This window comes from Bison bison, unplaced genomic scaffold (assembly GCF_000754665.1).
Source record: "Bison bison bison isolate TAMUID 2011002044 unplaced genomic scaffold, Bison_UMD1.0 scf7180017864330, whole genome shotgun sequence".
NCBI classification, from domain to species: Eukaryota; Metazoa; Chordata; class Mammalia; order Artiodactyla; family Bovidae; genus Bison; species Bison bison.
Genome location: NW_011494902.1, coordinates 360,441 through 387,290, shown reverse-complemented (window position 1 = coordinate 387,290; position 26,850 = coordinate 360,441). Strand labels below are relative to the sequence as shown.

Here is a 26,850-nt window from a genome sequence, read left to right as displayed (position 1 = left end):
ATTTATTTCAGGAGATTCCTGATGTGTTAACTCTGATTCTTGCAAAATTTGCTTTTGCTTATATTCTTCAGTGCTGTATTAAGTCTTAGTTCGAAGCCCATATACTTTTGATATTTTAAACTTTTGGTTCTCATCACCATTATATTCTTTTTCTATTTCATCTTTCTGCCAAAATTTGCAATTTTAGTTTTCATTGTCTTTCTTATGAGAGGTTGAAGCACGTTAAAAATCCTTTTGTGTATGAAAGAAAAGATTTTTGATTATGGAGTTTTTTTTACCCAACTAGTTTTAATGCTGCAAGTGTAGTTTTATAATGAGCAGATATAATCATTGCCACTGATGAACATGGATATTTGACCTGGAAAACCTGTGGATATGATTCAAAGTTATTTTCATAATCTTTGTCTTCTAGGAAATTTGTAGTGACGCATCTGGATGTCTGTGTGCATTATGCTAGAGAAGCAGCATTTAGAAGTTGATTGGATTTAGAATTTTCTTCTGTATTTTCTACACACCTTATTAAGGATATAAATTGTTATTAACTGAAAGTGTAACTGTTTGAATGGCCCATCAGCTTATGTGCATGCATGTTTTTGTTTTTTTTAAATTTTTGGCCACTCCTCATGCAGGATCTGAGCAGGGGTTGCACCCATGCAGTAGAAGACCTGAGTCTTAACCACAGGACCAGCAGGAAAGTCCCCATGCAGATGTTTTGAATGAAGAACTGTTTAATTTGAAGGATTCAGACATTTACAACTTAGTTAAGAAATTTATAAGTTTTAGGTCTAGAACTGTATGCTGTTTTTTGAAATTATATAAGGAGATTGCTGTGGGTTTTACCTAAACGATTTGAAATTTCCCTTTGTATATGTGGATTAAAGTTTAACAGGTCCTTATGCCAGTGTTAAAAGTAAGCTAGTTCATAGTAGTGCAAACAGGATATGAAAAAATTTTACAAAAATATTTCCCCATGCAATTTACCTACTTTTATTACTGGTTTTCAATTTTTTCTTTCTGATTGTCCATCAAGCCTATGTTGACTTGGTGGAATTACAGTTTTACTCAGATCAAAATAGAGCTTACATAGTTTTTAAAAACAAAACTGAAACATTCCCACAGCAGTACTTCTCTTTTGGGGGCTTTTTATATTTGAGGCCTTGTTTCTGGGTGGAAGTTGAGATTTCATTGTATTAAAGGAATTTTGTCATTTTTTTATTAATGACCTTTTTGCTTTAATTTAGCAATTTAAATATACTAGATCATGTTCTATGTAATAATACTTTATTATGAAAAAATACAAGTGAAAAATTTGTCTCACTTGAAAAAAATAAAATTTTTTACATACATAAATAACTTCTATTTTAAAGGTATTGCTATTAAAGAGTCAGCAAAAGTGGGAGATCAAGCTCAAAGGAGGGTGATGAAAGGTGTTGACGACCTAGACTTCTTCATTGGTGATGAAGCAATAGAAAAACCTACATATGCAACAAAGGTATATTTTTATGATTTTTATAAAAATAAATAACATTTTATTTCAAAAAATTAGTTCGTTTAATAATTTTGCCACTTAATTACAGGACTAATACTCTCAGCCTCTTCACAGTAGAAATTTCTTCTTTCTCTGTGACTTCTTCCAGCCTTGCTTTAACTGTATTATTTTTTCCTCCCCACCAAGAGGAATATTTTAGCTCCTTCACGTAACTGGTATTTACTTTTTCAATCTCAGAGTCATCAATGTGATTGACTTTCTCTTGCCTCCACATTATCACACCTAGAAATACTTCCCATCTTTATTCAAACCCACACTATTTTTCTCCTGTTGAAGCCTGTGTCATCTGAAAGAGCACTGTTTTTTATCTTGTTTGTTCCTATCCTTCATCCTCCTGCTCCTTTTTTATTGAGATATAATTTACATACTATAAAATGGGTAAGGCTTAGTTATACAGTTAAAAAAAATTTTGTGAGTGTAATCATAAAAGTTCAGGATAGAGAACAAATCTAGTAACCCAGATACCTTCCTTGTGTCTGTGCTCAGAGTCACTGTCCCCACCTGCACCAAAAGGTAGATACTGTTTAAATTCTCTTTGCCTGATCCGTGCATTTCTTCCTTTATATATCTTTTCTTCACTTCTCATAATTTATTCATTAACAAAAAAACTACCATGTATAAACAACTTTATTTAAAGTGCTGAGATTAAATAAGAAAAATGGATTTCTTGACTTCAAGACTATTGTAATGTGGTGGAAAGAAAGCCCTTGAAGAAGTAATTATAAGTGGTTTGCATTTATACAGATATTTGGCTCTTGGAGCTTATAAACAAGACAGAACTGGAGATAAATATTTGGAAGATATTAGTGACCTTTGGAAGGGGTAAGATTCTCTAGCGGTAGGCCTAGGACAGAGCTTGGTCAATGCACCATTGAGATTTGGATGGAGGAGGAAAGCCTACAAAGGATTCTGAAAAGGCATAGTTAGGCTGGGTAAACAGGAAAGAGCGATAAACAGTGTGGCATGCTGCTATCAGGTGATCTAGAGCCCATACGTTACTTGCTGTCTTTAGCTGCAAGGATGTTATTTGTAACCTTAATAAGAACAGTTTTAGAGGATTAATGAGCCTGGATTAAAGTATAGGTTAGATTGTGAATGGCCAGAAAAGTAGGCCAGGAAAAATGAAAGGATTATTTCCGTGAGGTTTGGCTTTGATTGGGAAGGAGAAATAAACAGATAAGTTGTGGGCATAAGATGGAAGAGATGTTTAAATGCTTAAATGCTAATGTAAGAGAATTATTAGAAAAAGAGATCAAAGTAACAGGAAAGACAGACTATAATACAGGTCGATGACAAAGCTAGAGGGATGGAATCCAGAGCATAGATGATCTACTTCATACATGGTGGTGAAGGTGAATTCGCTCAGTGGTGTCTGACCCTCAGCGACTCCATGGACTGCAGCCTTCCAGGCTCCTCCGTCCATGGAATTTTCCAGGCAAGAGTACTGGAGTTGGGGGATCTCTTAAATTATAAAAAATTGAAAAAGAAAAAAGAAGTAAGTGCAGAATCAGTTTTATAGATTTGGTGAGGAAAGTCAGTTTGGCTTCCTGACTGTTAGCTCCTGATTTCCTTGTGAAACACATGATGACATTTTCTCTACTGCTCAGGAAATAGAGGGGAAAAGTGCAGTCTGAGTGATGGGGAGAATATTTAAAATCATCACTGTGGAGAGTAAAAATGAACAGAGTGGGGAAACAACAGCTTGCCAGGTATATTTATGTCCATTTTGGAATAGTAGTTATGAATTCTTAGTTTTATCAGCCGGTTCTGTGTCATTTGTATGATCAGCATTCTGGATATAGGTTAAGTTTAGGGTAGGATCATGCCAAGTTGGGTTTTGGTAGATGGAATGACAAAAGGAAATATGAGCAGAGTAAGGAAGCCCAAAATCTAAACTGTGTGTTGTGAGGAGGGATGGGTTTTGGCTAGAGAAAAAGTAGATTAGCCTGTGGACTGCAAGTCAAGAGAGATGTAGTGAGGTGCTGGAGTATGCTAGAAGGATAAGAAGTTGTGATCAGAGAGGGGGTGTACTTGAATTTCAGAAATTTAGAGATGATAATGATACTAAGATCTAGACTGTGGCCAAAATGGAAAAGACACCTTCAGAGGTGGTGAAGTCAGTGAACTGAGAGGCCAGAGTTCTCTGCATTGATTCTGTTCTCTTAATACACTTTCAGGTCTTCCAGATGCAACAGGCAAATGACAAAGCTTCTTACAGTCCTGCCTTCTTTCCTCAGCATTTTAGTTGTTGTTTTATTTTTCCTCTTTGTCCTTTTAAAAGCCAACTTATTTTGATAAGCTCTTTGTTAAATCCAGTTACATCTAGCAGTCTTCATCCTTCTTGATTTGTCTTTCTTTCACAAGATTACTCTGCTGGCTCTCTTCCTAACATGGGCTATTCTTGTTATTTGTTACTGTTCATTTTTTCCCCTGTACTGTCACTGGTTCTTCTTGCTTTGCCTGCTGCTGCTGCTGCTACTGCTAAGTCACTTCAGTCGTGTCCGACTCTGTGCTACCCCACAGACAGGCTTCTCCATCCATGGGATTCTCCAGGCAAGAACACTGGAGTGGGTTGCCATTTCCTTCTCCAGTGCATGAAAGTGGAAAGTGAAAGTGAAATCGCTCAGTCGTGTCTGACTCTTAGCGACCCCATGGACTGCAGCCTACCAGGCTCCTCCATCCATGGGATTTTCCGGGCAACAGTACTGCAGTGGGGTGCCATTGCCTTCTCCCTTCCTTTGCCTACTACTCAAATATCAGTATTCCCGGGTACTGTCCTTGATTCTCTCTTATTTAAGACCTTTTGTAGATGATCTCATCCACACCTTCATCTGCAGGCACAGCTTAGATCTCTACCCAATTCCTTGACCCCATTTCCAGCTGCCTACTGTCACCTACCTATTCTCTGACTCTTGAGTTTAATATATTCAAAACAATTTTTTATATATACTCCACCCTTGCTATTCCAAAATACATTTTTGGTATCTTGATTAATAATAGATCCTTTTCATCCTGATTTGATAGTTAGAAACCTATTGATATCTTTGAGTTTTTTCTCATAGTGATAGAAATCTTCAGTCTGGCCTAACATCATTTACAGCACAACTGGGGCTCTTATTCTCTTTTGTTCTTTCAGGATTCAGTTCAGCTTTCCCAATGTTACTATAATTATCTTCTTAAAAATCAAAGCTATTCTTGTTTACCCTGATAGAAAATTTCTACTGATGTTCTGTTTCTTATAGAATAAAACACCAATACAAGGCAAGTAATAGTTTTTGAGAACCTGGTCCCCTTCATCTAGAAACAATCTACCTATCTACACCCCTTTCCCTAAAGGCACAGGTATTTTTCATTGATAACTATTATTATATTATAATAACATAATATAACATGTTATATTATGCAGTGTTTGTACGTATTGTTTGCTATTCTCTATTTACATTTTCTTCTATCTCCCACTCTGAAAAGAAAATTAACAAGATTGCTCCTTTAAGACCCAGCTTAGATATGACCTCCTCAGTCATAGAGAAATAGGAGCCTTCATATTTTCCCTCCGAAGGCAAGTTGTTCATCTTGTCCTAGGTACTTTATTTCTTTAAAAGCTAATGTTTGTATCTGCTATATTTCTTTCATTAGATAGATTCTTATGGCAGGATGTTCATGGCCTTAGCATTTGTGCCAATGATTCATAGTAGGTGCACAATAATAGATGATGAATAAATATCATTTGGAACATTAAAATATGTAAACTTCCAGTAATGTTATAAAATGAATGATGTAATAAGTACATTTTTTTCCTTTCCTAAAGCAAAGTGAGGAGTTCAGTCGCTCAGTCGTGTCTGACTCTGCGACTTCATGGACTGCAGCACGCCAGGCCTCCCTGTCCATCACCAACCCCCAGAGTTTACTCAAATTCATGTCCGTTGAGTCAGTGATACCATCCATCCATCTCATCCTCTGTCATCCCCTTCTCCCACCTTCAATCTTTCCCAGCATCAGAGTCTTTTCCAATGAGTCAGTGAGGAGTAGAAGTTATTTTTTAAGTGTAATGCTTTAAGAAGTATCTATTAGAAGGTTTTAGTGAAATGTGGTTATTAGAAATGAATAGATAAGAGGTTTAATGATGACTAAATGACAGTAGGATATTTTCTTCACTAGTGTATTCATCCTTAGGTACTGAGTGTATATTTATTCTATGTGCATGGAAGTATATTTTTAAAAATGTTTCTTTTGTAAAATTTTGGAAGATTTTTGCCTAAGCTTTTACTTTGCTTGTTTAAGGAATTCTTCATATATTCAGAATACTAATTTTTACTTTAGTTTTATGTGTTGTGAAACTGTTTTATTGCAGAGGTTCACGAACTTTCTTAGTGCCTTTAGTGTCTCAGTAAAGTTTTGACAGTTTTTTGTCACTTAGAAAGAAATTTTAACAATCTGTTTGTTAAGTAGCAACGTAGCTACTTGAAAAAAAATGACACTTCTTTGAAAGGAAAATATTTTTGTTAAATTGTTAGTTACTATTAGGATGCATGTGCCTGTCAGGTAGGTCACAGTTTCTCACACCTGTAATTAGATTTTGTATCCCCATCCTCATTCTTAATTTACTTTTTACATTTCTTATTTTATGGATTTTTGGGGGGAGGGATTTAATTTTTATCAAAGCAACTGCTGGTAATCCAGTTTTTCAAAGAAGTGATGTTACTGACTGATGGTTGAAACTATACTATCTTAAACTAGTAGATATGTAGTGTCAAACTGATTCTGAGTATCACCAAATTTCCCTGGAAAATTTAAAATATTTGCCATATCTTTTTGAATTTGCTGTAGTTCTGCCAGGTTCAGTTTTGAAACTGAGTCTATATAGATATGTATGACTTGTCTTACAAAATTTTGCTTGCTTGATTTACGATTATTCTTGCTGTTTATTTACCAACTGTTTTTTATATATAAAACATGCAACAAATATTTGTGAGAGCTAATAAAGATTAAGCAAATTGTCGTAACCTGTAATTTTCACAAGCTGAATTTTAATGGGGTATGTTTCTATTATAAAATTTTCAAAAATCCAGAAAGAGTGGTGCAATCTTTCATCTAGATTGAATAGTTTATAACATTTTGACATATTTGCATTTTTTTTAAATAGAAACATCTGAAAATATGTAGAAATCATTTCCTTAATCTCTGCTTAAGTATGCATCTTCTAATGATCTGTGTGTCATTATACCTAAGAAATGCTTCCCTCATCTACTATTCACTAATGATTTGTTTTATTTTTGATATTAATAAAGATTTGATTCCTGTTTTATTTTTTTATTTTAATAGTGGCCTATCCGCCATGGTATAGTTGAAGACTGGGACTTGATGGAAAGGTTTATGGAGCAAGTCATCTTTAAATATTTAAGGGCGGAACCTGAAGATCATTATTTTCTTTTGGTAAGCACAACTTATAATTTCAGTGAGGAAATTTTTGAAGAAGCTTAATGAGAATGTTTTCATTACATCTGTACTCAATAGGCTATAATTTATTTGTCATGTATCTAAAAATATTGTGATAAATCTGGATCATATTTAGTATCTTCAGCTATAAATTTGAGGGGAAAAAGTTGGAAACATGGCACTTTTTTTTTTTAAATTAAAAAAATAGTGGGTGTGATTTTTATTTCATTTGTGATTCTTGCTAATAAAATATGTAATTTAATTTTTAAACTTTTTTTATTAACGCAATACATGTTTATAACTTTAAAAATTTAATTGCTATAGATTTAACTTTAAAAAACAGCATTTTTCTTCCTAACCTCTCCCTACTCTTAAACACTTGATTCTCCAGAGGCACACACTTTAACATTTTAAAGAGTTTTCCCTGATAGTTTTCTCATGTATTTCATTTGTTATTTTAAATATTAGATACTATAACTTCCTACTAGGAAAGATGAGTATTTTGTTCTTTTCCTTTTGTCCCCCCTCCTTAACACAATATCCTTATCTTCTTCCTCTTTCTGTGATACAGTTACATCATAATTTTGGGTAAAATTAATATTTTATATTTTATTATGGTGATTGTGAATATATATATATACATAAATATGGGAATATACATATACATAAATACAAAGTTCAAAGAACCTTGCAGTGAGCACCTACAATCTAGACTCAGCATTCAATTTTGCTGTAATTGTCTTAGAACATCTGTTTATTTGGTTACCTTTCTATTACTCCATCTTACTTTTTAAATCACCACAAAGAGTTGCAGATTGAGTCAATTCACCCCTAACTACTTTAGCATACATTATCATCAACTAGAGTTTATTATTGTTTACATTTTTTTCTTTTCTGTAAAACTTACATTCTGTAAAATCACACATCTTAACCCTGTCATTTTATCGGTTTGACCAGGCATTGGCAAACTTTGTCTAAAGGTAGATAGGAAAGATTTTTGGCTTTGTGAACCATGTGGTCTCTGTTGCAGCTGCTTAGCTCTGCTGTTGTAGTAGGAAAGCAGCCATATGCAGTACTTAAATGAGTGGCTGTGGCTGTGTTCCAGTCAACTTTTATTTACAAAAAGAAGTGGTTGACTAGATTTGGCCTGCAGGATGCATGATGTATTAATCGTTGCCCTTCTGTAGTTTCGACAGATGCATATGTCTGTGTAACCCAAACCCTTATCAAGATACAGAACATTACTGTTAAGCTGCAAAGTTATCTCATGCCTTTTCCAGTTAATCCCTACCCCCATCTCTTGGAGGCAACCCTTGTTCCAATTTTTTTCCCACACATATACATTTTCCTCATTTTTGAGTTTCATATACATGGAATTGTATAAAATGTGCTCTTTGGTAAGACTTCATTCACCATAATCTTGAGATTCATACATGTTGTTGCATTTAATGCTTTTTTTTGCTGGGTCATACTCTGTTGTATAAATATGCCTCACTGCCCATTTCCCTGTTGAAAATCACCTGGGCTGTTCCAAGTTTTTGATAGTTATGAATATTTTGGGTATTGTGAATGTTCTTATACAAGTCTTTTGTGAACATGTTTTTATTTCTCTTGTGTAAAAAACACCTAGATAAGGAATTGTTGTGCCATAGGGTAGCTGTATGATTGATTTTATAGGAAAGTTTCAGAACTTTTCCCAAAGGATTGTACCTTTTTGCACACCCACCCACAATGTGTTATTGATCCGGTTACTCTGCGTTCTATCTAACATTTGATATGTATCAGTCTTTTTAATTTTAGCCATTCTGGTGGGTGTGAGCTTTCTCATTTTGGTTTTAATTTGCATTTTTCTGACGACTGATAACATTGAGTACTTTTTCATGTGCTTATTAGCTATTTGTATATTTTCCTTGTGAGATCTTCTGATTAAATTTTATTTTGTATAGACTTCTGGAGTTTATAATTTAACTGCCTTGGTTTTTTTAGTTTGCTTAATTTTACACATAACTATTACTAAATTATCTCCAAATTCTTGAACATAGTCCAAAGCCTTCCTGCTGCTGCTGCTGCTAAGTCGCTTCAGTCGTGTCCGACTCTGTGCGACCCCATAGATGGCAGCCTACCAGGCTCCCCCTTCCCTGGGATTCTCCAGGCAAGAACACTGGAGTGGGTTACCATTAAGTTTAAATACATCAAGTAGTTTAGAAGTTAAAGGTTGTATGAATGGAAAAGATCTAATCCCAGTTAATTAAAAAAAAGATTCTATGGTGTCTTTTAAAATCTAGAACATGATTTTATTTGCAGTGATTTTAAGTTTTATCTGTCTTTCCTTTTGCAAGTTGTGCTCATTAAATTTAAGGACTTTTTCCTTAACCCCAGGTCAAAAAGATAATTCTGTATTTCTTAAATTTAAAGTTTTGCATTTCAAGTTTAAGTATTTGAGATAACAAAAAGAATTAAATAGTCAAATCAGATTCATGAGAATAATATCTTATGTGGTTTCAAGCTTGGTGATATAAAATAATTTAGGTATTCCTGAGGCAAAGGTGAAGCATGAAGTTCAGGATTTTGGGTGCTGTTCCTTAGGTCCTTTCTTACCTCGCTGGGATAGTTTCTGACCCAGACTTACCCCATAGGTTTCTAAGTGGTGTGGTGTATGCAGTCACATAACTTAAACTGAAGAGAACTGTATAAACATCTCCATTTTACACTCTAACAGTTATATGTATGTATAGATCTATTTGAATTCTCTACAGTTTTTCGTTAGCTTTGTACCTCTGGGTTTAATGACTTTTATATAAATATAGTGTTTGAAATACATTATTTCTCACTTACAAATTGTGTATAAAGTTATCACAGTAATCTGATATTGCCTATTTAAATGTTATTCAATTTCATAGACTGAACCTCCACTGAATACTCCAGAAAACAGGGAATATACTGCTGAAATAATGTTTGAGTCTTTCAATGTTCCTGGCTTGTACATTGCTGTACAGGTAAGCAAGTTTAGATGTCAAAATAAGCATGGCTCTTAAATTTTAACCTGGTTTAATTTAACCTTAAAATATTTGTGTATTTTTCTTAATTTCAAAACATATCATAGTTTTCTATTGAATTGATAATTTAGAAATCATTAGAACAATGGAACTATTTAGTGAGTAAAAGAGAAGTGTTAAAAGGAAGTAAGTTGATGGTTTTTGGATAAATTAATAAGGCCTTTTGTAAAACAGAAATAAGGGAACTAATATTTATTCAGAGTTCATGTCAAAAATGTTGTATACACATTGATTTACCCTTAGAACATTCATTGTATCCTTTTTTGTAGTCTGCTTTGAATTAGTTACCACTGCATATGTTTGACCACTGTCGCCATTGTGCCCCTCTGTATACTGTATATCACAAATCCCTATAGTTTTTTAAGTTTATAAGTTTTGTCGAATTTAATTTGTATGGAAATAAATCTGTGTGGAACAGTGGAATAGTCTCTCTCCCCTCTTAGGAACAGAGCTTACTTCTTACTTGTTTCTTAACCCTGTAGCAAATGTGATCCCTGGCATATCACAAATGCTTAATAAGTATATAAATTATTGTGTAGTTCTGTTAGCCCATAATGATTATGGTGTGATCCAGTGTTAAAGTAAGAGGATGGTCTAGTTACCTTTCTAGATTCCTTACAGCTATTATATTGCAAGTAGATAAAATAAAGCCAACTTAGTACTGTTTTTAATTAATTATCTTGTTTGAGGCTTGGATTTATATGAGATTTAGTTTTTTTAATTGAACTAGTTACATTAATTTCTTAATTTGTAAATGGAAAAACTTATACTTTATTGCTTATGCCAAGATTTTTTATAGAAAAACATTTCATCAACTTTGTTTTCCTAATTAAATCATAGTATTTGGAAGTGTGCAGTGGTCTTTTCTCTGGTTATATCGCTTGTTACATATTCCTGAATGCATGTTGCATTTAGAAAATTTGGAGGTAATATTATAAGAGTGATACTTGTGTATAGCCATCTATGTATTGAATAACTAATGGTTGGTGGTTGTGTGCTTCTCTGCCTTACTTTTACTTTTGTGTTTGTTACGGGCTAGGCCATATACACAGAGTTTAAGTCCTATACTGTATTATCTCATGTTAGTCTCCTATATGTTAGTACTGTGGTATCTCATGTTAGTCTTCCACTTTTTTTTGGCTATAGGAGGAAAATGGCCCTCACTAAAATATGGAAAATTATAAATATGCCCTTAAAAACTAATGTAAGGCTTTGTCTTAATAATATATAGGATATAAACAATTTTATTGTATAATGTAAGTTAATTCTGTGTATTTCCTTTCTAAAGATACTACATTTACAATTGAATAAAGTTCTACAATAAAATGAAATTTTCTATTAACTCTTTATTTTCTTGCCTGCCATATTTCTTTTTTTCAAGGCTGTTCTTGCCTTAGCTGCGTCTTGGACCTCTAGACAAGTAGGAGAACGGACGTTGACTGGTACGGTAATAGACAGTGGAGACGGTGTCACTCATGTCATCCCTGTGGTAAGGATATTTTAAAATTACTGAACAAAATAGCAGTTAACATCTAGCAAAGTTTAATTATATAGATTAATGCCACCTTTTAAAAAAACTTGAAATATTATATTTATTTACTAAAATTTGGTCATTGCTCAGCTATAGTTGTGTTTTGCTCACATTATTAGAATTTTATAAACAAATTCCAGTTTTGTTTTTTTTTGCTATAGGTTTGCCTGTAGTTAAAAATAATTAGAAAATTACTAGAAGTTTCCAGTTTGTAGTTAGGAAATGATGAATTACAGTATCTGGAATGGAAATGTGCCTTTCTTTTCTTAAACATGGAATTCAGTTTTCCAGTTTGGATTTATGTTAGCCAGTGAATGTGCTAAGTCGCTCAGTCATGTCCAACTCTTTGTGACCCCATGGACTGTAGCCTGCCAGACTCCTCTGTCCATGGGATTCTCCAGGCAAGAATACTGGAGTGGGTTGCCATTTCCTACTCCACAGCCAGTGAATAGTTTTTCTTACTCTTCTTAATTAACAGATTTCATACTTGTGTTAGCTTTCTACTAAAATGGCAGTTAGTTGAAAGCACATGACCATCAGTGACTTTTGGGAAATTACATTTTTTGAATTAAAAAGCTCAAGTTGTGATTGTGCTTTACATGGATTTAATCAAGCACAATTAAGAAAAATGCATCAGATTGGATTATTTGTGAGAGAAGGCATTTTTCTGCCAAAGACTTTCTACTTCTAATTTTTAATGACAAATTAAATTTTTTCATTGTGCCCAATAGATTCAGAATTATTACTTGAATTCATACTGATCTCTTTGGGTTGGTATATATAGAAATGTTTCTCTTTAAAAAAATTTTTATATTATATTGAATATCATGTAAAGAATGAAATTGTTTTGAACTTTTATTTCTTCATTATTCTTATTCCTCATTTTAATACACTGGGCAACCTCTGTTGACAGTTACATCCTCAGAGTGATTATTAGGTTCAGTTCAGTTCAGTCTCTCAGTCGTGTCCGACTCTTTGCAACCCCATGAATTGCAGCACACCAGGCCTCCCTGTCCATCACCAACTCCCGGAGTTGACTCAAACTCATGTCCATCGAGTCGGTGATGCCATCCAGCCGTCTCATCCTCTGCCTTAGGTTAGATGTCATAATTCACCCTCCTGATATCATAATAGTTTTAGTAATACTTGTCCTTTAAAAAAAAAAAATAGAAACTTTTTTGAGATGTAATTCACACGCCACACAATTCATTCGTTTATAGTGTACCATGCAGTGTTTTTTGTATATTCATAAAGTGCATCATTACCAGAGTCAATTAAAAAAAATTTTTATCACTCTAAAAAGAAACATATCTTTTAGTATTCACTCTCCCCCTTTACCTTTAGCCCAGTCTACCTTTTCTGACTGTATAGTTTTGCTTGTTCTGGATATTTCATATAAACAGAGTCCTACACTCTTGGTGATTGTCCTTTCACATAGCCCAGTGTTGTCAAGGTTTATCCATGTTGTAGCATGTCTAGTACTTTACTTATTTTGCCAAATATCTTTTTATATGGCTATTCTACATTTTATTGTATTGTATTGGGGGATATTTTAATATCTTGGAAATTAGGGTTATATCTAATATTTTGATAGCTTTTTATAATTTAGTTGGCATATTTTTCTTAGTGCTACATATTCTTTTCCTTTTTTTTTTTTCCAGAATGGGAACAATAATAGCAACCTGTTTAATAGAACTGTTTTGAGGATTAAATAATGGATACATGTATGCTGCTTAGAGATACATAAAGATTCTTAAATTGTTCACTTAAAATTCTCATTTTAACCTCAAGATCTACGTTGTAGATTATATTATCCTTTAAGGACCTCAGTTTACTTACTTATAAAATGCACATGAGTTCCTTAACATCACCAAGTAGGTCATGGTGCTAGGATTTGAACTTGTTCTGCCTGACTGCAGCCTTTTCTTAATATCTACACAGTTAAGCAATAAGATCTTTATCCTTATAGTTAATATTGGAGTAGATAATTTACAAAAAGAAGCTACCAACTTGGAATAGTTTTATGAAGCATATTAAGAATTGGGTGTTCCTATTATTTTTTCCTGCATTCTTTTGAATTAATGGAATGTTTTTTATAATTTCATTTTGTCTTTTTTACTGACTTAGCTATGCTGTGTATTTCTTTGTTATTGTCATTTGATTTTGGTGAGTTTTGCTGTATAGTTTATAGTAAACATCTAACTTATCATAATCTAATAATAATACTCTACTTTTTCATAAATAACTGTGTTAATAAAATTTAATTTTGTTACATTATTTTTGTACTTCTGAGTTGTAGTAAATTTATGAATTCATTCTGTAAAATTAAATTATTTGGAAGTATTACAGTGCATGGACTATCTCAGACTTAAGTTGGTACCTACTTCATTATAAAAATGATAGAAAATATGTGTTAATGATTATTTCCTACAATGCAATTTAAATTTTTTGCTGAAATTATAGAAAATTTAAACAGTAATATCCTGTTTGAAGTCTGTTATCTAAAACCTTTAATACTTCTGAAATTCACTATTTCTTTGCTTTTGAGTCATTTCAGTCTTTGTTATAAACTCTTATCAGTGGGATAATAAATCTAACTTGCCATTCTCATTCATGGTGTCTGTACAGTATTGTAAATTCTGTGGTAAGTTAGCTGTAAAGAATACAGTTGAGGAATAAAGACTAGAAGAGTTTTCCTGGAATGAAGCAATACTTAAGGATACAAATGTAGTAATCTAAGAAATTGATCTTTAGTGATTAGTTTAGGTGATTCTTGAAAACACTGAAAGTAAATTTGACACTTTTTCCCCATCTAGGCTGAAGGGTATGTGATTGGCAGCTGTATTAAGCACATTCCCATCGCAGGACGAGATATAACATATTTTATTCAGCAATTGTTGAGAGACCGAGAAGTAGGAATTCCTCCAGAGCAGTCCTTGGAAACTGCTAAGGCAGTGAAGGTAAAAAATGATTCTGAGAATATAATTCAGTTAGAAATTAAAGTCATGTTTATAATATTAATAGGAAAAATTCTTAAGTCAAGAACAGTAGTTTAAAAAAAGCTTTTGTTACCCAGTTACAAACCACTATTCTTATTTATATTTTTTCTCTGTATTTCTTAGAGGAAATTTTGGGGGCTTAGCAAGTTGTTGCTCGTTCTCACCACATTTCACATTTGAGAGGACTAACATATAAGGACATTTATACAAACTGACTTCAACATAGTTACTGTCTTAAGTAAAATAAATGTAGCATGCCTTGGAGGTACTATGGGTTCTCTTCTGTCCCACTGTGGGAAAGGGAGTATCACAAAAAAGCAAGTCACACAAATTTTTTGGTTTCCCAATGCATTTAAAAGTTATGGTTACACTACAGTCTATTAAGTGGCAATAGCATTATGTCTATAAAATGTACATACTTTAATTTGGAATCCTGTACTTTAATTAAAAAATAATTTTTGCTAACGCATGCTGTCATCTGATAATTCAGATGCCAGATATCTTCAGTTTGTAAAAAATACGCTATCGGCAAAGCACAGTAAAATGGGGTATGCCTGTTATTAGTTCACTTCAGAGTCCTCACATCTCAATTTTCACTGATTTATTTATTTCTGATTCTAACAGTTGTCTGTTAGAATAAAATTTTTGGTGTCATTGATTCATTGGGCTATAGGATAGATGCAATGATAGGTTCAAATGATATGGCAGATAGAAGAAAAATGTGAAGGCTGTGTAAGGTATTTTAATAATTTGTAGGCTACACTAGGGCTTATGCAAAATACCAAAATATTTAGCATTGCTTTTTAAAATTTATCATTTGTCAACATTTCTAAAAAATTTCTTACATGTTTAAAATTTCGTATATGTTTTCGTATATGCTTTTCGTAAAAGCAAAACTTCCCAGGTAAAAATAATTCCATTGATTTGACAATCTTTGCATGATTATAGTGCATTAATGAAGCATAGTTGCTCTAATATATATGTTACAGGTGTACAGCATAGTGAGCCATAGCTTTTAAAGATCATAGTTCATTCAAAATATTGGCTATATTCCCCATGTTGTACAATATATCCTTGAAGTTTATTTTATACCTAATAATTTGTACCTCTTATTGTATTAATTTGTGTGGTTAAGTCAGGTATTTATTCTGCAATTCTTTTGTATTTTATGTTTTCTCTTTTCTAAAATATAAAGTCCTTTAATTATTGAAACAGTATAAAATTTTGTATGACATTAATGAGTGCTTTCATGAAGTAGCACTGAAATATTAGAAATCAACTCTTTGTTAAATCTTATTCTATTTGTATGTGAAGCCCAGGAGATGAGCTGTTTATTTGTACTATACATATGATAACATCCTAACATAAAATTTTCTTCATCTTAGTCTCTGAATTTTATTTTCTGAAGATATTTTTTGATTTGATTTTAGTTTACTGAAAATAAATACCATTCTGTTTTGCTTTTCCTAAAACAAGAGGGAAAAATTACTCTTCGTTTTCTAGGAGCGCTATAGTTATGTCTGCCCAGACTTAGTAAAAGAATTTAACAAGTATGATACAGATGGATCAAAGTGGATTAAACAGTATACTGGAATCAATGCTATCTCAAAGAAAGAGTTTTCCATTGATGTTGGATATGAGAGATTCTTGGGACCTGAAATTTTTTTTCATCCAGAGGTAAGTCTTGTTTCTTTTTTTAAGATAGACTTGTTTTGAATTATTCCGCAGAAAATACCAGTCAATAGTATCAGAGAGAGTTAATCTCAGGAACTTTCTTTTGAATGCTAAAGTGCTATAGTGAGTAATCTTTACATCAATGTATGTTCTCATCAGCATTGTAAAGTGCTCCCATTTATATAGATTTTTGCCAGGTCATAGTATATGTTTGGCTTTACATTTTTGCTAATCTGATGGTTATGAAATGGTATATGTAATCATTATTTTAATTTTATTTCTTTTGAAATCTCTGATTTCAGTGTCTTTAATTTGAATCAGAGACCAGAATTTAATATTTCTATAAGTCCTTTATTTTTTAACTGAAAAGTTTCTTAATTTTTAATTGTGATATTTAAATCAGTAGTGGTCTAATCTCTATCATGTGTCCAACTTACTTTTCAGTTTGCTAACCCAGACTTTACCCAGCCTATCTCAGAAGTTGTAGATGAAGTAATTCAGAATTGTCCTATCGATGTCAGACGTCCTCTCTACAAGGTCAGTGTTTATAGCAAAATTGTATTCTAAGTCACACTTCTAAAAATGTCTTTATTTTCTCTCTGTTGGTGAATGTAGATTTAAAACCACATCTAAACTTCTCTTTATGTAAAAGTTCTATTTATTTATTTTTCTCTACTAATACAGAATATTGTCCTCTCTGGAGGTTCAACCATGTTCAGGGACTTTGGACGTCGTTTGCAAAGAGATTTGAAAAGAACTGTAGATGCCAGGCTGAAATTAAGTGAGGAATTGAGTGGTGGTAGATTGAAGGTAGGTTTTCTCAATTATTGGTGGAAAGGTTGAGGGTGCCTTGATTATTGTATTGGAAATGTAGAATGTCTGCCAGCTTTTCTTTGGAAGGTAAGAGGAGCCTGAGGTATCTAATGGAAAGTGGTTAATTTTATAGATTCATATCCATGATATTCTTGGTCATTCCATTCCTCTAGGATATAACCTATATTTCTGGAAAATACGACAGCCCACTGCAGTATTGTTGCCTGGAGAATTCCATGGACAGAGGAGCCTGGTGGGCTGTCGTGGGGTCGCAGAGTCAGCCGTGACTGAGTGACTAGCACTTTCACTTTTATAGCTGTGAGAGAGATTTTTTTAATGTTTATCTCACAAATAATTTACATAGATTTGTTGCATATTCCAGGAATAATATTCTTTATGAGTCTACAAAATATTAAATACCTTTTATAGCAGGACAACAAAGCAGAGTTGAAAGAGAGAGACTGTTGTGTGATTTCACCTGTTTTCACACACTGACTTTATCCTCTCCTATAGCAGCCTCATAGTGTGAAATGAGATTGGTGGTACAGGAAAATAACCTTTCAATTTCTGTCCTGTAATTTTGGGCTTGCTGTCAAAAAAAATCAAAATTAACTTCAAATTCTCAGATGACTGCTTTACATATTTGTAAGACAAATTTTCAGTAAATTTGTTTCATTTTCATTATGGGATATTGTGGGATATTGAAGCAAAACATTGATTCAGAAGATGTTACTAAGTAAAACACATTTATGCAGCTTGGAAAATTACCAAGAATGAGGGCTTCATCCGAGACTACCAGTCACCCAGAATTACTTGAAAGCAGTAGATACAACACTCTGCTTTACTGCTGTTTGAAGAATTGCATGATAGCTGACTACTTTCAGCCCCTAAATTTTGATTATCTTTAAACTATTCCTTGGAGTACAGTAAAAAGTGGTGGTTTAGTTTGTAATGACTCATTGCAGCTAAATAAAAATGTTAAAATATTTTTATGCTTCTTACACATTTCTAAATAAGAACTGATTTTTTTTTTCCTCTCAGTGATATCAGCACTATGCTAACATATCTAATAATATAGGAAAAATCATACATACTGGAGTACTCCACCTTCCCTTTTATTTTATTCAGTAGTTATTTTTATGGATCTTTATAACATCTTTATATATCTGTATTTAAATCTGGCTTTTTTTTCTGTCAATCCAATTTTAAATGACAGTCAAATAGCTTTTTTATAGTAACAAAAAGCCATATCTTTTTGTGATACATAAATTAAAAATTTTTTTTATTCCAAAATAATTTCATACTTTGAAACTGTTGGCAAATTCTAGTGGAATTCCTATATATTCGTCTCCTAGATTTCTAAATTTTAGCATATTTGCTTTATTTTTCTATTTTTATAAATATATGTATGTATACATGTATCTTCCTGAACTATTTGAGAGTGAGTTGCAAATATAGCCTATTACCCCTAAACGTTAGTGTGTATTTCCTAAAAACAGGCCATTACAATTATCAAAATCAAAATATATATATAAAAATAATATATATATTTATATATATATATATATTTTTTTTTTTTTCTGGTCTAGGAGTCAGTCCAAGATCATATGTTTGAATTTGGTTTCATTTCCCTCTTATCTGGAAAAAGTACTCATTTTTTTTTTGTCTTTTATAATTTTAATATTTTTGAAGACAACAGGAAATTTATTTTGCAAGCTGTTTCTCAGTTTGGGTTTGTCTGATGTTTTCTTATGATTGGGTTCAGATAATGCATTTTTTGCAGTAATAGTACAGAAGTGATATTGTATTCTTTTTACTGCATTGCATTGCCAGACGCATGATTTGTTTTATATGTTAACTTGGATCACCTGGTTAAGTGTGTCAGGTGTCTCTATTATAAAGTTATTATTTTTTCCTTTATATTTAATAAGAATCTTATAGGATGATACTTTCAGATTATGTATAACTGCCTTGTTTTTCATCAAAGTCTCAGCCACTGCTTATAACATCATATTTAGTTATTGCTGTGGTAGTTGCCAAGTGGTATTTTGCAAATTCCATTATTTGGAATTATGTTTTGGAATTCCAAATTCCAAAAACTAACACAATATTGTAAACCAACTGTACTTCAATTAAAAGAAACCAGGATTTGGACACTAGATATATATTCAGTTGTTACTGAGGGGTCAGTGCATCTAGGCCTTGTTGGCAGTCAGATGTAGTGTGTGTGTTTGTGTGTGTGTGTGTGTGTGTGTGTGTGTGTGTGTGTGTGTGTGCATATAAATCTAGTTCTCTGTTTAAACTAAAAACTACAGATTCATACTGATAATAGAAGTTCCAGAATACTGTAAGGTTCATTCTAGCCTTATACCTTCCTATATTTGTAATGCTCTTCTCTGATGGTGAGAAACCAGCCTTATGTTTGTTGTTTGCTCAGTCCTGGAATACATATGTAGTCATTTTAGAGTTATTGATCCATGCCACTGTGAGAAATAGACCGACTAATGAGAGTTCAGTGTTTGCTTAGTTTTTAGCTTAACCTTGAGGGCGTAGTCCTAATACTGTGTTCATGGGTTACCTGGATTAGTTTGTTTCCCTTACTTTACTGTGGTTATATTTTTTTTAAAAATAATAAAATTAGCTTAATTTGTTTCTGTTACATTGTTTTGCTCTATGTACACCCCCACCTCACATCTTTTTTATTTGTTTATTTTTGAGTATGTACAACTAAGGTTAAATAATACAAGAATTGTTATATGAGTTTACCATTGAACTGATCTTACTACATCTTTTATAGCCAAAACCTATTGATGTACAAGTCATTACACATCACATGCAACGATACGCAGTTTGGTTTGGAGGATCTATGCTGGCTTCCACAGTAAGTGAAATGAAGCTTTAAAATTTGACCTTTTTGTTTTAAAGATAAAGTAATTTATCAACTTAAACAATTTAGAAGAACAGGAGAAATTTCTTAAATTTTTATGTAATATTGCACAGGAAAGTTTTAAAATTGAACACAAATAAACATAGTATTTTTGAAAAGTGGAATTTATTTGGACTTACTGGTTTTTGGGGTTTTTTTTTTGTTGTTCTTGCTAGACATTTTTTGAGTGAGCAGTTCTTTTTAAAATTTATTTAACATATTTTTTTTTTGGATGTGCTGAATCTTCATTGCTGCACGTGGGCTTTTTCTAGTTTCAGCAACTGGAGGCTGTTCTTCATTGCAGTGTGCAGATTTCTCATTGTGGTAGCTTCTTTTGTTGCAGAGCACAGGCTTAACTCTGTAGTAATACAGGTATCAGAAGGTCATTGTTTTTTCTGTGCAAATATTTTAAAATATTAAGTTACCACATAAAAAGTATGATGTTCTAAACTTGAGTCAAGGGAATTAATAAGATACCTCTCCCAAACCAAAACATCTTAAAGTCCCTTTAAAAGATACTTTAAATTTTAACATCCTTCACCTCGTAAGTAGTGGTGCTCTATCCTGTAGTACCTGGAGAAGGAAACGGCAACCCACTCCAGTATCCTTGCCTGGAAAATCCATGGACAGAGGAGCCTCGTGGGCTGCAGTCCATGATGTCGCAAAGAGTTGTACACGACTGAGTGACTTAACTTTTTTAGCTTTATCCTATAGTACACAGTATAAAATAAAATGTAAGAACTTTTATTTGAATTATTGAAAACCATACAACCTTGGATTTCAATAAAAGCATTTAAAAATAAGAGGTAAAAGTTATTTTCTTCCTTAATTTGAATTGTCTTCATTTGTGCTGTCTCTATCACCTAGTTGAGTGTGTAACTTTCTCCTTGGAGAAATGAGGTAATAGACTATGGAATAGTCTGTCTATACCAGACCTTCAGTGAGGAAAGCAAGTTCATCTAGAAGTTTTTGGAGCATGACCTGGAATACATCATCTGTAACTTACATGAATGCTGCTGCTTTTCTTGATTCACTGTACAGTGTGGGAAAGCCACAACAGAATAGTTGGGCATTTGAGATTTAGCCTTCCATTCCATTCAATTTTTTCAAAATTGAAAAATTCCAGGAGAAACAAACGTTGAGGAGAGGGATTGGAGAGACTTTTGTCAAATGCTCCTTTTCAGTTTTGGTTATAGACTTGTAGCTGATTTTGAGTCACAGTTGCTAGAATTTCAAAGCTTTGTTCAGCTACCATAAATGGACTGATAAACGTTTTGGATTTAAAGTGGTACATTTTTGACCTTTCCAAAAATCTGTTTTTATTTTCAGCCTGAGTTCTACCAAGTATGCCACACCAAAAAGGATTATGAAGAAATTGGACCTAGCATTTGTCGTCACAATCCAGTGTTTGGAGTCATGTCGTAAAATTGGCTTCATAGTTATTGGGGTTAGGGAGGTGGGGAAGAAATAGTCTTTCTGATTACCTGTTTTGTCTGGATGGCTGGTTTTGAACCTGACTTGAAATAATAAGACCAAACATTAATTATACAGGAATATTTTAATAAGTATATCAACATGCGAATGTAGAGGAGAGCCAAAATGATTAAGTGTTTTTCTTTAGATTGAATATTTGAATCTTACGTGTATCAAAAGAAGTGGGTTTTAGTTCTTTCTGTGCCCTGGTATTTTGTATATTATTGAATTATCCAAGATTTGATGGGATTTATCAGTATGTAGATAGCTCTATAATGCTTGAATTGTACACTTTGAAGTGTGTGCAATGCAAGAGCTTGTTTATATTTCATACTTTTTATACTTTGAGGAAAAAAAGTCAAAGAAAAACTAGTATTTGAGGGTAAAAATAAAAAAGTGACCAAGTAAAGGATAAATACAAAAAATAGCCTGTGAGACTTGGCGTACACACACACTCATGGGATTCCAGTTATTATGAAGTGCTTCCACCCTCCTGTGCCCCCCAATGGTTTTCTTTGCAAGTGCTTTTGGAACTAAGAAGCTAGTGTCTTGGATTAACTGATGCCTGCTAGTGCTTTCTGATTACTTGCATTCTGTTTTCTCGCTTTAAAGGAAAAGTAAAGACAAGACTGTTGGACCAGTATTGCAGTTCTGTAGTGTCATTTCTTATTAAAAAATGAATAATTTGATTACCCAAATTGGTATATTTAAAGCCTAACACCATTCTAATAAAGGCACAAATTTCTTTTTAATACTTGTTTTAAGCTCTTTAATCTTTATAAGTTAACTAATAAATCTATTTTCTTCAAACCTCTGCAATAGTTCTTTAAAATCTCAACAGTTGGTTAGTGAGCTGACTTTTTTATGTGCTCTAAACAAATAATTGTGAACTTTTAATATGTTGAGTGCTTTCATTTTGATAACTGGATCTCCATTTGATATTTTCATTTGTATAACTCATTTGCAGTCCAAAAATTTTTTTAGTGCCAGTCCCTGACATATCATGGAAAGTTAATTTTCATTACATTTTAAAATAATCTGGATCATGAAGAACAAGTGATGAAAATAAATTAAAACTGAATTACCTTTTCTAATGTTTTTTTTTTTAGAAGCAGTGTCGTTCTACTTTGTGTTTATATATTTATATGCTTTTTATTTCTGTTGAAATAGTAGAATTCATTGAAATCTCTCTATATATGTGGTAGAAAATTTCTTGTGAACTTGAAATTTTGCCAGTTATTTATAGAAGACTAAAATGAGAGATGTTTTATAGGCTTTTAGAACTTAAGCAGTAATACCAGTGAACACTTGAACTTCATTAACCATGAAAAACCACACAGGATTAATATTAATATATACTTCTGTCCAAAAATCTAAGAACAGTTAAAGTGTTTTTGTCTTTAATATAGATTTGAGGAGTAAACTTTAGTTTTTATTTAGAGTGAATATGGATGTTTAAAATTATATTAATCATTTATGTGAATCTTAATTCTTTTGAGTGTGGCAGTCAGGAACATACTGTATGTTGTAAAATGGTAATCCTGTCAGGATCAAAGATCTTGTTTTATTTGAAAAAGTATTTCATGAACATTGTTAAAAAAAAAAAAACTGTTCAAGTAGTACCAAAGAGTACATAATGAAAGATTTCTTTCCTACCCTAGCCTCATTTTTTCTCATCATTACACTCTTAGAATGTCTTTTATGTCCTTGTAATTTTCTGTGCATATAGGAATGAATATAGCTCCCTTGTTTTACAGAAATAAGAGCTTACTATATATACTGTTCTGCACTTTGCTTTTTCAAAGATCTTTTGATACAGAACTAAATTAATAAGCATTAAAGATTTTATCCACCTGGCCCAAAACAGTATTATTATTAGTATTGTCATAACTGTCTTTTCCATCTGAGATGATTGAATAGTAAATAAATAAACTTGAGGGTCAGAAATTTTGTTTTAAGCTTAAACTTACTTGGGGAAACAAGAAGTCTCTAGCCTTTCCTGTATGTTTCCTGGTATATAATATGATAGAAACAGTGGTCTTACGTCCTTTACATCTCTCCTGTCATTGTATATCATTAATTTATTGCACCCTTGGTTGTATATGTATAGAGGTTGGCCAAGGTGATTAAAACCTATAACACCAGTATAAGAGACTGCATAAGCATGTTACATTGGAAAAACACCAGACTGAAGCCTAAAGCCAATTGTTGAAATTTTTATTCTAGTTCTACAGATTGATAATACAAGTCCTTCAACTTTTATTATTGTTGTTATTGTTAAAACATGAAAAAAAAAATTTATATAATCATGGACATATTGTTTGAACTTGCTCGACTTTAATTCAATTTATATATAAGATAGTAGTGTTATCTGGGAGCTTCCCTGGTAGCTCAGCTGGTAAAGAATCGCCTACATGCAGGAGACCCTGGTTTGATTCCTGGGCCAGGAAGATCCCCTGGAGAGGGGATAGGCTATCCACTCCATTATTCTTGGGCTTCCCTGGTGGCTCAGATAGTAAAGAATCCCCCCGCAATGCGGGAGATCTGGGTTGGAAAGATCTCCTGGAAGAAGGCATGACAACCCACTCCAATATTCTTGCCTGGAGAATCCCCATGGACAGAGGAACCTGGCAGGCTGCAGTCCACGGGGTTGCAAAGAGTTGGACACAGTTGAGCGACTAAGCATGTCATAGCACAGTGTTACCTGGATTAACAATGCAGTTTTTATGAGTTGTGAGACTAATCTGTTTGTGGTAGTAAAGATGTTTTTAAAGGTCTCTTTTTTGATAGGCAGGACTTTTAATCAATTGGAAATACTAACAGACAGAAATAAAATAGATGATGGCTCTCTCTAATATGATGTTTACTCTTTGGTAAGTACAGCTTACCCTTAAAATCTCTAAAAGATGTATACTGCAAGTAATCATCCTGTTCTGATTGATCTTCCTTTTTGATAAGAGATAAGGCAGTTAATATATTCAGGTCCCTTAATATACATTTTTTGGTTTGTTTTCAAAGCTACTTTAAAAAATGGAAATAAATTGTTCTTGCAGTTTCTAGAAATACCTTCAGAAATAAAATGAACTGTGTGGATAATAGGCTATTATGTTCTCTATTCTTTACTTAATTTCTAGAGAAGTCCTAGAGAATATGTCTATATGAATAAAAACTTTCAGATAACCCTAAAGGTGGTACTAGAGTACTTGTAACAATGTTGAGGAAATTATTTGTAATGTAAAAGCTTATTTGTGTCATTGTAAAGAGTGCTGTTATAAATACTGGACTTTCTGTCACTAGTGAAATCCAGTGAATTTGTGATTTTCTTACCATCCCATCTCTGACTCTTGTGACCCCGTACTCCCTGATATTTTGTAATTCATCATCAGTAACCTTGAGTACCTTGGATAGCCCTTGGCAGTCTCTTCCAAGAATCTCAGCTTCGGTTAACAGGGACTAAATATATTAGCTAACATACAAACCAAAATATGTGCCAACTCTAGGAGTGAAGCATTCTCTCATTCATATTGGAATCCTGTCTTTTAGAATATGTTTCTGTGTAATAACACTTACTCTATATAGTTGGCCTGGGGCAGAGTTGTTATTGAGAGTTTATAAGGAACTTTCACAGCAAATTCAGAAAATAAAAATTTATTTTTATAATTAGTTCCATATCACATCTAAGCTAACCTTAAGCAACAATATTTAGATCTGCTTGTGAGTATGAAAAGTTTTTAGACATTAGTGGAAACGGATTTCTGCGACTCATTGTTAATAACACCACAGTACTATATAAATGTTCATCTCTCTTCCACATTTTCCCCCAGCATTCCAGAGTTTTCTTTATAACCTGCTTGGTCTTGGTAGAACCTTAACAAAAACAAGTTAAAATCTATGGTTGTCTTTGATATTGTCTATGCCATAACCCAGTTTAACTGATACATTTTTAACTTGGAGCTGAAAGGAAATAACACCTATTTGAATTTAGAATTACTTTAACATTGTTCCAGTGTCACAGGCACAGTAAAAAAAAACAAAAAAACAAAAATAGAAATGAATGATTTAGAAAAAGTGGCAATTGGGGGGAAAAAACCTGAAAGAAGAAAATAAGGAAATTAAAAATGGAAGAAGAAAAGTATTCTTTATTTTGATTTAGCAAATTATTATTCTTATACTGTTTTCCAGTGTTTCTTCACTTTTGGTGATTTTTATGTATTACATTTAAAGCTAAGATGCTGAGTCAAAATAGTTTTAGTTTTATTCAGACACTACAACTCATTTATACTCTATGTAGTGCATCAAATCTGGGGCCTCTAATCTCACGGGCACTTCCTGACTACACACTGTGATTCAGGCACTGCATGAGGGTGAATAGAACATCTGCCCTGAGCTCAGAGGCTAATGTATTAGTAAAGATGCTCTCAGAGGAGTGAGGAATATTTTGCCCTGAGTTTTGCAAAACATCATGTTAACTTAGAATTTCTTTTCGTAAAGATGGTGGTGGTGGTAGTGGGTTTTAGGGAGAAAACTCAGGTGAAGTGGAAAATACATACACAGTATAAGTGTGCTAAGTCACTTCAGTCCTATCCGACTCTTTGTGATCCTATGGATTGTAACCCACCAGGCTTCTCCGTCCTTGGGACTCTCCAGGCAAGAATACTAGAGCTGGTTGCCATTTACTTCTCCAGAGGATCTTCCTCACCCAGGGATCAAACCTGTGTCTTAGTCTCTTGCATTGGCAGGCAGGTTCTTTACCAATAACCCCACCTGGGAAGCCCAATGTAAGTGCGGCTGTGGTTTAAAATTAGCTTCCCTGATGGCTCAGAAGGGAAACAATCTGCCTTCAATGCAGGAGACCCAATTTGATCCCTGGAATGAGAAGATCCCCTGGAGAAGGGAATGGCTGGCTACCCACTCCAGTATCCTAGCCTGGAGAATTTGTGGACAGAGAAGCCTGGTGGGCTACAGTCCATGGGGTCACAAAGAGTAGGACACTACTGAGTGACTAACACTTTCAACACTTTATGGTTTAAAATTAGTATTTTATGTGTGCCTGAGATTCTTAAAATACTGATAAATGTTACCCAACAATAGTTGACAAAAGTGAAATCTCAAAGTAGGGTTTGTCTCATCCATATACTCTTTCTAGGGCCTTACGGTATTGTCTGGCACAGTGTGGTGGTTAGGTGGCTGTGTCTGATAGACGAATGAATAAAAGCCATTTTTCACTTTGAAATTAACAGTTTGAGTTACTTGAGTATATAGCTTTTTTCCTTAAAAAATATCTGTATCAGAAAACTTAAGACTCAATTATTAATGTTTTTTAATGCCAGTAGTTTTTGCCTTAAAAATAAAACAGTGATACTTTACATAAAACAGTGGGGAATTATTTAAGT

At 33.2% G+C, this 26,850-nt stretch overlaps 1 protein-coding gene across 1 annotated transcript in view; it reads left to right on the top strand.

The window, feature by feature from the left end:
- The window catches only part of LOC104998468 (actin-related protein 3), a 49,498-nt gene extending 24,948 nt beyond the window's left edge, over positions 1-24,550 (top strand). The window contains exons 3-12 of the mRNA XM_010853614.1: positions 1,368-1,492; positions 6,872-6,982; positions 9,886-9,981; positions 11,423-11,530; positions 14,389-14,532; positions 16,075-16,248; positions 16,690-16,782; positions 16,930-17,055; positions 19,856-19,939; positions 21,314-24,550. Of these exons, the coding sequence (XP_010851916.1) occupies positions 1,368-1,492; positions 6,872-6,982; positions 9,886-9,981; positions 11,423-11,530; positions 14,389-14,532; positions 16,075-16,248; positions 16,690-16,782; positions 16,930-17,055; positions 19,856-19,939; positions 21,314-21,409 (1,157 nt within the window). The 3' untranslated portion in view covers positions 21,410-24,550. The remainder of the gene's footprint in view (positions 1-1,367; positions 1,493-6,871; positions 6,983-9,885; positions 9,982-11,422; positions 11,531-14,388; positions 14,533-16,074; positions 16,249-16,689; positions 16,783-16,929; positions 17,056-19,855; positions 19,940-21,313) is intronic.
- The last annotated feature ends 2,300 nt before the right edge of the window (positions 24,551-26,850 follow it).